Here is a 12,953-nt window from a genome sequence, read left to right on the forward strand (position 1 = left end):
TTCTTACAGGGAACAGATCAGTCCAAGGGAAAGTCATTGAGGAGTCTAATAGCTGTGGGGAAAGAAGCCGTTCCTGTGTCTGGATGTGCGGGCCTTCAGACATCTGTATCTTCTGCCTGATGGAAGGGTCTGGAAGAGGGCTATGCTTGGGTGTGAGGTGTCTCTGACAATGCTGTCTGCCGTCCTAAGGCAGTGGAAGATGTAGACAGAATCATTGGAAGGGTGGCAAGCTTGTGTGATGCGTTGGGCTGAGTTCACCACACTCTGCAGAATAATATGGGAGCCTTTCTGTCTATCTGGGGAGAAAAGTAGATGGCTCAGGTTAATGTTTCATCTGAAAGTCTTCTCAGCATTGCACTGGAGTATCAGGCTTGATTTTCTTTTTCAGCCCTGGATTGGGACTTGAACCCAGCAGGGGCTGGTTTAGCTCACCAGGCTAAATCGCTGGCTTTTAAAGCAGACCAAGCAGGCCAGCAGCACGGTTCGATTCCCGTACCAGCCTCCCCGGACAGGCGCCGGAATGTGGCGACTAGGGGCTTTTCACAGTAACTTCATTGAAGCCTACTCGTGACAATAAGCGATTTTCATTTTTCATTTTCATATCCATCTGACCCAGAAGCAAGAGTGTTACTAAGTGAGCCGTGGCTGACACCACTGGTATCATCAGGCTGTCAGAATAATTTCCCAATTGTTCATGTCTCTCTACAGACCTGCGAAGCTTCTTTTGCGACCAAAGATCGCCTGCGTTCTCACTTGACATGTCACGAGGAAAAGGTCCCCTGTCAGGTGTGTGGGAAATACCTGCGTGCAGCTTATATGACTGATCACATCAAAAAGCACAACGAAGGACCAAATAACATCTGTAACATCTGTAACAAAGGTAACTTTTAATAAATAAATTTAAGGACAAAAGAGCAGTTTTGTATCTTTAACTGCACTAAAAGACAACATCAAAACATTCAGTGATTTGCATTGTGGCTTAAAGATTCTTGATGGTAAAGTTGGAAGTAGCACCTAAAGCATAAGATGTTTTTGTACTTGGAAGTATGAAATTAACCCTCATGTAATTTAGTGTGCCAAACATGTGCCAGGACTCCATGTTATATATATTACAGAAATATCTCTCATGCAATGTATTTGTCATTTAAACCCAAATATGTATTTGGAAATTATTGTTAACTGAATGTTGCCGATAGAAAAGGTGATCATAGGTTCTGCACTGTTATTAGTGCGGCAATTGATTTGCAGAGTCGGTGAACTCTGGTGAACACGATCGTGGAGGTCAAGCTGCCAAGACCCTCGGGACACACCAGCTCGGAGTCGACGGTAGTTCCGCGTGTGTCTGATGGGGTGTACGTGGCTTCCCTCCCGATCATTAATTTACCATTCTAATAGGAAGTTCTTTGGGCTCTCCGTTACCCTATAGTTTCATTTGAATCAAGGATTTATGCCTCTTGTATAAAGAAATTTCAAAAGTCCAGATAATCATCTGCCTTCTACAGCAGATATACACAAAGCAATTGATGACAAGTAGCAAATAACTAAGTGGGTGGTGATGTGCCGTCTGCTCTGCTACCATCTTATAGGGCATCAGCCTGGCAAACTGGGCTTATCTCACCATAAGATTCATAATGCTGTTGTGTTTAGTAATTCTTGTGTTTACTAAGTGTCACTGTCTACATTTGATTGCTAGTCAAGTTCATCCTGTAACTGCCGTTGTTGCCTTCTGCAGACCTCCCTCCACCCTTTCCTGAATTGCACAACTTTAATATACTTTTCCAATGTGAGAAGACTCTTGGTCTTATGTTCACACAGTGTGTCTCTTTATTCATCCATAGGTAATTGGTTGCCAATTTTAATATTCAGGATATGAAGTGTTTAATTTATAATGGCATTGACGATAGCTTTATCTTTTCTCTTCACTAGTTTGGCACCATAGCTTCATCCAAAGGCCATCTCGGGAGGTGGTAGCATAGTGGTAATTCAGTTAATCAAACTGGAATTGAATCAAATTGGTCCATGCCAACCAAAAAGCCCATCTAAGCTAACCCCATTTGTCTGCATTTGGCCCATATCCCTCTAAACCTTTCCTATCCATGTATCTGCCCAAATGCTTTTGAAATGTTGTCAATGTCCCTGTGTAAACCACTTCCTCTGGCAGCTCATTCCAAATACGCATCACCCTCTGTGCAAAAAAAGTTGCTCCTCCAGCTCCCATTAATTCTTTCCCCTCTTAACTTATACCTATGCCCTCTAGTTCTCGATTCCCCAACCCTGGGAAAGGGACTGAGTGCATTCACCTTATCCATGCCTGTCATGATCTTATACACCTCTATAAGATCACCCCTCAGTCTCCTACTATGGCAACAAAGGGTGAACCATGTAGCGTGGGGTCCAGTTCAATATCTTACACGTATTGCAAATACGATATTAGTTAATTGAGGCAATGCAGAAATAAATTGAAATTATGAATGCTGGATTTTTGGCTATTCCTTGAGAGTTTATACCTTTCCTACATTGTGGGGCAAATGTGTTTCGGCCATTCACAGTCAGTGTCGCTGGGGCACTGAAGACACCTTGTCGGATTTGCATTCATTGTGGGTGATTTAAAGGCACGACATGGAGCTCCTTATATAGCATTTAACATGAACATCATTGTCGCTAGACTCTTAAAAATTCACTCCCATGTGAAGCTGAGTGGCGGTTGGAAAATATTGGCCTAACCCCAAGGTGGTCATGATGTGTGCAGCCTCCCAGTAAGAATCCCTGATCTTAGCTTTCCCAACACTGGGGGAGTGTTACACTTCCTTGCTGCAGCTGTGCAGGGATTAGTTGGTTGGGCATTATACTTGAAAGCTTGGCGTTCTGTGCCCAGGAATGAAACACTGTGGAAATGGTGTCCTGGACTGGGAGCTAAAAAATCTCACAACTATGTTATTGAAAAAAGGTAATGTAGAAATTATTGCTTTGTTTTATGAAAAAAAAAGTATTGATAGGCGAGGTTTTTCCTAAAATAATTCTTCAGTCTCAGCCCATGAGGGAGACCAACCAACTGATATCTGTCTAACACACAAATGCCATCAATTGGTTTGCAGAAAGAATTCCAGCGACTTACATTAATATTTTTTTCAGATTTAGCGTTTTGTGAGTTTATTTGAGTGTAATGTAAGCAGATGCCCATTTCTTTCAATCAAATATGCTGTAATCTTTTAATTGAATTCCCACTGTACCCTTAGAACACAGCAAGTATTAGCTGGAATATGTCCAAACAACATTAATTCATTCAAATTTGTGTTGCAGTGTCTGACTGAAGATGTCATTCATTTCTAAACTTGGTCTTGATGTAGATTTAAAAGAACACACAGTCTCAACAAAAGACCTAGACTACTGATCAAAACAAAGAATGGTTACAGCACAGGAGGAGGCCACTTGGCCCATTGGGTCTGTGCAGCTCGCTGTCCGGGCGATCCATCCCTTCCCGCATCCCTGAATTGTTCCCACCTTTCAAGTACTTCCCAAACTCCCTTTTGAAAGCCATGGTTCAATCTGTCTCCAGCACACTTTCAGACAGAGCATTTCAGATCATAATCACTCATTACATAGCAAAGATTTTCCTCATGTTTTTGCTGTTTCTGCCAATCAACTAAATTCAAGTCCAGGAGAATGTTTGGTACATGAATGCTTAAAGGCGAATGCAAGACTTCACTGCCACGACCGAAACAGTAAATGTGAACTGCACTAAACCTTTGTCATTGATTGGCTGTGTATGTGGGTGCTCAGCTGTTCACTTAATCATAATGGAGAGATAACCATCAATGCATTCCCTTCTTCCCTCCTCATTTCACCAATTTAATCCTATGCTTTTCTGAAGTCACTTATCATGCTGGGCTATGGTCCCACCAGCGCTGACTGCCTCCCAGTACTTCCCTCGAATGCCAATTCATAACGCATGACCCTCTGCAGGCTATTGCATCATTGGATGGTATGACTGCTGAGGCCAATATTGGGCTGTACTGCTCCTTGGCTAAGATCGATAATCCAGCATTGACCAGCACCAAACCCTTTTATCTGTGTAACTCATATCATAAGGTGATGCATTTACCTAGTGAACCACTGAGAGAAGCTTCTTGTGTATTATTATAGTCAGCCTTACGTTAGTGTGCCTCAGTCCGAGTTAGCAGTATTGGTCACGAAGCACAGTGGTCCACTGGCTTATTTCCTGAAGGGTATATTAGTTTAAATGCTGTATAAATGGCTGGGGTTATTAGCGCCATTGATAATAAAGAGATGAAACACAGAGCATAGAAACATTTTTCTTAAGTCTTTCTTAAAAGTGGAGTATTAGTACTCAGCATGAATGTTTAATGGAAGTCTTTAAAAATAAAACTTCTGAAGACCTGGAATATGAATCTGGGGCAAGCTTTGTCCTTGAGCGAGACAAATCCAATGATTATGTCTTCATTCTCACATTTATGCTCTCAGACTAAGTATCAGTAAATGATATCAATAAACCAGAATGTATTATTCCTTCCTAGCTAGTGGCTGTTTTGTGGTCAGTTATAAACCTCCCCCCCCCCCCCCACTGCTTCCCTGTCTTCTGCTGATGGTATATAAACAAAGAACAAAGAAAATTACAGCACAGAAACAGGCCCTTCGGCCCTCCCAGCCTGCGCTGATCCAGATCCTTTATCTAAACCTGTCACCTATTTTCCAAGGATCTACTTCCCTCTGTTCCCCGCCTGTTCATATAGCTGTCTAGATGCATCTTAAATGATGCTGTTGTGCCCGCCTCTACCACCTCCGCTGGCAAAGCATTCCAGGCACCCACCACCCTCTGCGTAAAAAACTTTCCCCCCTCTCGCCTTGAAATCGTGACCCCTTGTAATTGACACCTCCACTCTTGGAAAAAGCTTGTTGCTATCCACCCTGTCCATACCTCTCCTAATTTTGTATACCTCAATCAGGTCCCCCCCTCAATCTCCGTCTTTCCAACGAAAACGATCCTAATCTACTCAACCTGTCTTCATAGCTAGTACCCTCCATACCAGGCAACATCCTGGTGAACCTCCCCTGCACCCTCTCTAAAGCATCCACATCCTTCTGGTAATGTGAAATGAAATGAAATGAAAATCGCTTATTGTCACGAGTAGCTTCAATGAAGTTACTGTGAAATGCCCCTAGTCGCCACATTCTGGCACCTGTCCGAGGAGGCTGGTACGGGAATCGAACCGTGCTGCTGGCCTGCTTGGTCTGCTTTAAAAGCCAGCGATTTAGCCCAGTGAGCTAAACAAGCCCCTGTGGCGACCAGAACTGCACGCAGTATTCCAAATATGGCCTAACCAAAGTCCTATACAACTGTAACATGACCTGCCGACTCTTGTACTCAATACCTCGTCCGATGAAGGCAAGCATGCTGTATGCCTTCTTGACCACTCTATCGACCTGCGTTGGCACCTTCAGGGTACAATGGACCTGAACTCCCAGATATCTCTGTACATCAATTTTCCCCAATATAGTTATATATAGTTATAGTTGTAGATTAGCTAACTATATAGTTAGCTAATCTTAAAGATGTGAAAGGAGATTGTGTGTTTTAGTTGATTACACTGTCATACTTCCTCATTAGTGAGACTTGCTCTCTCGTGGGTTATTAACTTCACAGAGATTATTGATTATGATCATCTAAAGCATCTTTTTTCTTTTTTGGCTTCTTTTCATTTGCCGCTCCTGGTGGCAGGCTGTTCTGTCAGCTCTTTATTTTGTGTTCCTTTACTGTTAATGACCGCCAACTGTTGTTGGATAGTCTAGCCGCTCTAGACTGCAGGATTTTCCCTTTGAAAAAGGACTTCCCCATTTCCACAGTTTATTAGCCCTGCGCTACAACAGTACATTATTACTCATCAATTATGCATCTTGTTTTATTTAATTGTGCATCTCGTTTTATGAGGCTTGTGTCTTTCATTCTTTGCATTTCCACTACTGCCTTCAGTCTGATGTGTTGGACGGTCCATTTTTGCACCGATCTCCACACTGCATGAATCTTGGAACTGATCTGCCTTAAGTCTTGTTTGAATGTTGAGAGCTCGGATGGGACCATCTCCACATTAGTCCACCACATTGCCACTTCTCCATCAGCTGGTGCCATGCAGTCTGTAGGATTTGTTTGCCACAGTGCCAATATAAGTTGTAATTCTGGGTTGAGTATCATGGTTCTCAGTCCAAAGACCAGCCCTCAACCCTTATAACTACTTAGCAACCACATCTTTATGTTCTGTATGTCACTGCACACTGAACAATCAGGTAAACCAATCTTTTCTCAATCTCTATCTGCCTTGCTCCAGGAAATAAGGGCAGAATGGTTGATTTACTTTTGGGAACTCCTTGTTTATCCATTAACTCTGTTCCATCCACTCCCAAATTGCAGCTGATGGGTAGCTATGTTAGTGTCTCTACCCCACCAAGATATGGTTTCCACGCAGTGTCCCTCGAGTTAGATATTCAAAAATGTAAAATTAATCTGATGTTGTAGACTCAGCGACTTAGATGAAAAGCAAACTCTCTACATTGTTCTTTATTGTTTTTGGAAAACATCTAACAATTTTGGATTTTGCCGTTTCAAATGAATATTCGTAGCTGTAAAACACTGGGATATTAAAGTACTGATTGTACAGGGTGTCCCACTTGTGGCATTACTGGGACTAGCTTGAGGGCAAGTGTGGAACAAGATGTACCACAAAGCATTAAAGTGTAATGGTTTAAGTATCTTTGTTCCCCAATATGCTAAGCCTAGTGACAACAACATTACTGCCTTCCCCTCGAAGGAGACTGCTTTACAAGTGAAGGGAGAAAATGAGAGGGGAGAGCTGCTCGAAGAAAATGTCTTTTAGAGAGAGGTCCAGTGGCATATTCTAATTTTGGATGTTGAGAAGGCTGGAAGGGTTGGGGTTTCATCTGACGGAGTGACAGAATCTCTTCTGTCTTTTTCCTCAGGTTTTTCTACTGCTTCCTACTTAAGGGTCCATATTAAAACCCACCATGGTGTCCCTCTGCCCAACTCGCACACTTCTGATCCTTGTGACAGGCGATGCAAGCCCCAGCCTCAGATCATGATTCACAAGCAAATACAGAGCGGGGAGATGGCTTTTCACTTTGACAGAGCACGTTCGTTACAAGGCAAGCCAACTGCCATCATTTCTTTGTATTGTGTGAGTGGGCTGGTCCGTGCAGAAGTCGTCATTGTGTATTGTAGATCTATACTGGTGTCTGCTGAGGAAAACTGATGTTATCAATGGTTAACTTACTAATTTTGCAAATTCTTATCTGTGGAGTGACAGGACCGCAGTTACAAATATGGGAGTTCCCTCACCCGGTTCAATTACCAACCGGGTCAGTCTGTCTGGAAGAGCTTTTTGAGTGTGGAGTAATCTCTTTTTTGAGCAGAGGAAGGGAATATCATTATGGATTTTTTTTTTAAACAATGCTATTTGTGTATCTCTTGCCCTCTTCAACAGCTGCTTGCAGCACAATGTTGTGGAGGAGAATGTCTAAAGCAAGACGACTTCATTGAACAAAATTAGAAAAACTTTGAGCATGTTGAGGGAAAGGGGCAACATTACTGATTAAAATACGAATATGATTGCAGTGATTGTCATGTTAATGTATACAGTTATTCAAGTAAAACATTTACAGCACTGGGCTTAATGGGGTCAGTTGGGAAAGGGCATGATTTTTCCAACACCACATCATTTGGAGGTTTCTGTGCTCTCCTTCTGTCTTCCTAATAGTAGTAGCCACTCTGCAGGTGGCCAATAAAGATGTTTCCAGCTTTGCTGCAGATTCTGAGGTCAGTGTGGCTTCATTTTCTCCTTTCCTTCCTCAGTTTCTTCCCCTTGGCGGACATTGTACGATGGCTGCCATCACAAACAAATCTGACCTTGCTGTTCTTTGCCATCAAAGAATGAACAGTTATATACAGCAGCCAATGGATAGCAATGTGCGAGAGGAATCACGGCTGTCATCCTCTCCATGCCCTGTAGGGATGCAGGGGCAGATTGTGATACAAACCACCGCTCACTGCGCATTCCAATGACAATCAGATGATGGGAGAATTATGCGGTCAAAACCACAACCTAAAACTTAGTGCTGCAGCAGGCAGTGCCTTTATCAATTGACTGTCTAGGATACCCATGCAGTATTCAGCTGCCAGGCCATCAACTTAACGCAGTGCAGTGGAACATTACACCTGTACAATATAGGTCACACATTAAAAGTTAAACATAATATAAATGCTGTTTCATGGAAAGTCAAAGAAGCTCTTCTTATTGAACAGCTTGTTGCATTTTTCTGACAGTGGAAGCACCACCTTAGTTTCTAAGCGACTACCATCTTGCATTCAGTTCTCAGTGGCGCTAGCCTGATGCATAAGTTGCTGTATGATGGGGAACACACGCTCACATACCATCTCCCACACAACAGCTTCTAGATCTATTCTGGGAAAAGAGGGAGATGCATATGGTTTTGACCAGCAGAGAGGCATGATCACATTATGCCATTTAGTATGCCTCTAGTAACAGAGGAGTATTGACAGAGAGCCAGCACTTTGTGGAAAGTGGATGATTAGGTTTTGGAAGGGATTGCTAAAAAGTAACGGTGAACTGACTAAAATGAAGTTTAGATTAAAAACGGGAAGCAAAATTGCACTGTGATGTGTGTTTGTTTAAATTCCTTCAAGTGTTAGTCTGCGACAGATTTAAACCATCTTTAAATGGGTCAACTGTCATCCAACTATAAAGCTAAGTATTTCTTGAGATTGCACTTAAATTGTTCACTAATCTAATGTAACCCAGTGGTTTCCTTTGAAGGGTTCTTCGGTTTTGGAACTAAAGCAACATCCGTTGAAATTTAATTTTAAAAGTGAGCTAAATTGTGGCAATTTGATTGTTATCAGTGTTGAGTAAATACCTTTCATAGAATTCCTACAGTGTAGAAGGGGGCTTCAAAGAACAATACAGCATAGAAACAGGCCCTTCGGCTATCCAAGCCTGTATCGGTTATGATACCAATCTTGTTCAAAACCCTCAGCACTTCTTTGTGTTGTATTCCTCTATGCCTCTATACCCATCCTATCCATGTATTTGTCGATATGCCTTTTGAATACCGTTAATGTATCTGCTTCCACAGCCTCCCTTGGCAACGCGTTCCAGGCACTGACCACCCTCCATGTAAAAAAAGCCTGCCTCGCACATCTCTAAACTTTGCCCCACGGACCTTAAACCTATGCCCCCTGGTGACTGACCCCTACACCCTGGGAAAGAGTGCCTGCCCATCCACTCTAACCATGCCCCTCATAATCTTGTAGACGTCCATTAGGTCACCCCTCAACCTCTGACTAATGAAAACAGTCCGAGTCTGTTCAGCCTCTACACATAGCTAACACCCTCCAGACCAGGCAACATCCTGGTAAACCGCCTCAGCACCCTCCCCAAAGCCTCCACATCCTTCTGGTAGTGTGGCACCAGAATCGTGCGCAACATTCCAAGGCTATTCAGCCCATCAAGTCTGCCTCCGATCCCTGTAACACCACCTAACCTAACTTTTGGATACTAAGGGCCATTTTAGCATGGCCAATTCACCTAACCTGCACATCTTTGGACTCTGGGAGGAAACCAGAGCACCCGGCGGAAACCCATGCAGACACTGAGAAATGTTTTACAATATACCATGTAGTTTAAACCAAAGCTCGAACCACATCAAATACTTGACCAACTGGAAGTGGAAAAGGTGATGATGTCATGGTCATCAGCAATTATGGATATCACTTACACGTGATGGGAAAGGCCAAGTAGATCAAGTTGCTTGCAGCACACAAATTGTCCAGCTCATGGTGACACAGCGGTTAGCACTGCTGCCTCACAATGCCAGGGATCCAGATTTGATTCTGGCCTTTTGTGACTGTGTGGAGTTTCTGTCTGTACCTGAGTGGGTTTTCTCCGGGTCTTCAGGTTTCCTCCCACAGTCCAAAGATGTGCAGGTTAAGTCAATTGGCTATGATCAATGCACGGGGTTATTGAAATAGGTTGGGGAGTGGGCCTGGGTAGAGTGCTCTTTGGGTTGGTCAGTGCAGACTCGATGGGCCGAACAGCCTCCTTCTGCACTGCAGGGATCCAATGGATTTTATGGGAAAGATCCTGATGAATTATTTTACACATCCCACTCCTTGCGTTCTACCGTACCCGATTCACAATCACATGCCACCGTTTAAAATTGTATTGCTTCAGGTTGCGTGAACCTCAAAGATGATCATCATGAAAAAGTCTCCTGATTTCCTCAAAAGCTTCCTGCAGTGTGTCGTGGACCTGCAATGACACATGTGCAATGGGTGTATTTTATTGGAGGCATCAAACAAGGCTTTGGAGTAGATTACTTTCCAATAAAGTCTTAGTTATCCTTTTAAAAAGATATCCAGCCACAACTCTTAATGTGTTGTTTTGTTACTATCCCTTTTGGTTCTATAGATTTTTCTAAAAGCTGCTTTTATTTCGTCACGTGTTTCACCAGTTGAGAAAGCAAACAGGTAATCTGCTGCCAGGGCTCTGAGACCCGATATCTTGCTCTCCATTGCTGATTGTAGATTCCTGCGTTGCTCTGACAATGGCACTGTGTGTCTGAGTGACCCAGTAAGTTTGATCTTGGGAACTTTTGCCTCTCTCCATGTCTTTTTCATTACACCTTATGCTGGTGTCTGACTAAAATTGGAAACTTCCGTTGCCAGATTATGTGCACTAACCTATGACACTGCCAACGCTTTAACCTTTTGGAGGGCTGGAGAAAGAAGGGAAAGACTAGATTTTTTTTTGAGGATCTATACTCGTACACAAACAAAAAAACAGGGTCTGTACTGTGGTGCATAAGTATTCTGGGACATTTCAACTGTTTCTGACCATTCAAACAAATCCAAATGTTGTAGTTCTTCCAAAACACTTCATTTAGTTTTAAGGCGTGCTTGTTGGTGAATTTTATGTACAAACTATGTAAATGAATGTAAAGTGCTTGAATTGGAAATTATATTTTGTGAAGTGAAGCATGCTTTTAAGTCCAGAGGTAGGGCGCTGGGTCAGGTCAGGGCATTGGATGGTGTGGAAGGCTGTGGTGCCTGATTTGCTTTTGTATTTCCTGTCACAAAAGCTGTGACTAACATTGATTTTCTCATGTTTCTGCAGATGGTGAGATGGACGGGTTGAAGTGTCAGCATCAGGACTCGCAGGACAACTCCGACTCCTTTGGAGATCTCTCCGACATCAGTGACCTTAAATCTCCTCTGAAACACGACCAGGATGAGTCCTTTCAGTGTGACCTCAACAATGGGAAAATTAAAATCGAAGCCGGTGCTGAGCAGTACACTGAACCGAAAAAATACATCTGCCCAGACTGCGGCTCAGTGTTTAAATCCAAGTCCTATCTGAACAAGCATATGCTAAAGGTCCACGTCAAGCCCACTGGGGGTGCACTGGCTGACTTGCCCACTGGCCTAAGCTCGCCCTTTTCACCCCAGCAAAACATGTCCCTCTTGGAGTCATTCGGGTTTCAGATTGTTCAGAATGCATTTGGCTCCACTTTGGCTGATCCTGATCCTGGTCCTGATCCTGGTCCTGGTCCAGAACCTGAACAGAGCACTGAGGACCCTGCAGAGCAGAAGTGAGGCCTCGTCCAGGAACAGCTCCTCAAAGTACAAAAGATGGTCAGCGTTCAGTGAATGGCAGTGTTTTAAATTGTCCACATCTATAAAAAAAGACATCCGAAAAGAAACACTGGGTGATGGGAAAGGGTCCGTTGGGTGCTGTGGTCTGTAGCATCTTGGCCATCAGACTTTGTGTTCTCCAGAGAATTTTCTTGGGTCGAAGATGGTTCCTTGCCCTTTCGTATTAGGTATCAGTTACCACACAATTTGGATGCAGCAGGTGTATTTGTACCACATTCAGTATATGAATTGGGGGTTGTCTCCAGCAGCTGATTATTTCCAAAGAACTGCTTTTAATCAAATGGCCGCGTCATGTCCTTTCGGCAGACGTGCTCCCATGCCAGCTAACAAGCATCTGCCCAATGAAATTATTGATGGGCGGAGGAGGTTTGAGGAGCTGACAGGCCTATTTCCTGCTCCTGTTTCTTATGTTCTTAAATGCTAAAAGTATACACTAAGTAGTCTTTTTTTAAATTTGAAGAGTGTGCTGAGGAATGAATTAGATACAAGTGTTAAATCAGTTTAGTACCAAATATTGAGTTTTTCCAAGAAATTGTAACTGAACCCCATGAAAGAACAGCCCTCGCACAGGCCTTTGTTAGTTGTTAAGTGTCCTCTATACAATGGCTTACATACACAGCTCACAGATTTATTGAGTGCTTTTGTGGATAGAAATTGGATGTTTGAGTCGCCCATGGGGCTAGCCTGGATATAAAGGAACATCCCATTACAGTGATGTCTTACAAAGGGTACTCCCAAGCTCCAAACTGCTGATTTCAATGCATGTAGCAATGCCACGTGTTTGTGTTGAATTTTGCTGTTTGGTACTCAATAACTAAATTGGGGGGGGGGGGGGGGGGGGGGAAACAATGTTGATATGATCTCAGTCGGGGAATATTTGTGGACACATCAACAAGCACATTAGCACACAATGATGAGACAAAATTCTAGTGACTTCTGTTTAACCTACAGAGCATGCTGTCCAGTTCTAAAGTGAATGCAGTCGTTAACTGCTGTTGGAGAGAGAACCCCCAACCTTTTACCAGGATGGTACCATGATTTGAGGCCCTGATATTTGGAAGTTTGAGTCCTTTTTTAAGCTCATATAAGCAAGCTGATTCTTTGACATATGAAAGCTCTTCCATCTGATCTGATTTTTAATGAAATCCCAAGTTAAAATTGCTGAAGGTGCACTTTCCTGTGCATCTTAACAATT

The 12,953-nt window shown here is 43.1% G+C and overlaps 1 protein-coding gene across 2 annotated transcripts in view; it reads left to right on the forward strand.

The window, feature by feature from the left end:
* The window catches only part of patz1 (POZ/BTB and AT hook containing zinc finger 1), a 94,944-nt gene extending 82,367 nt beyond the window's left edge, over positions 1-12,577 (forward strand). The window contains exons 3-5 of one of the 2 annotated variants that reach the window (XM_038793455.1): positions 709-880; positions 6,991-7,173; positions 11,220-12,577. In XM_038793455.1, the coding sequence (XP_038649383.1) occupies positions 709-880; positions 6,991-7,173; positions 11,220-11,698 (834 nt within the window). In that variant the 3' untranslated portion in view covers positions 11,699-12,577. The remainder of the gene's footprint in view (positions 1-708; positions 881-6,990; positions 7,174-11,219) is intronic. The other variant, XM_038793460.1, reaches the window with a different exon arrangement.
* The last annotated feature ends 376 nt before the right edge of the window (positions 12,578-12,953 follow it).

The sequence above is a fragment of the Scyliorhinus canicula genome, chromosome 1 (genome assembly GCF_902713615.1).
Source record: "Scyliorhinus canicula chromosome 1, sScyCan1.1, whole genome shotgun sequence".
NCBI lineage: Eukaryota > Metazoa > Chordata > Chondrichthyes > Carcharhiniformes > Scyliorhinidae > Scyliorhinus > Scyliorhinus canicula.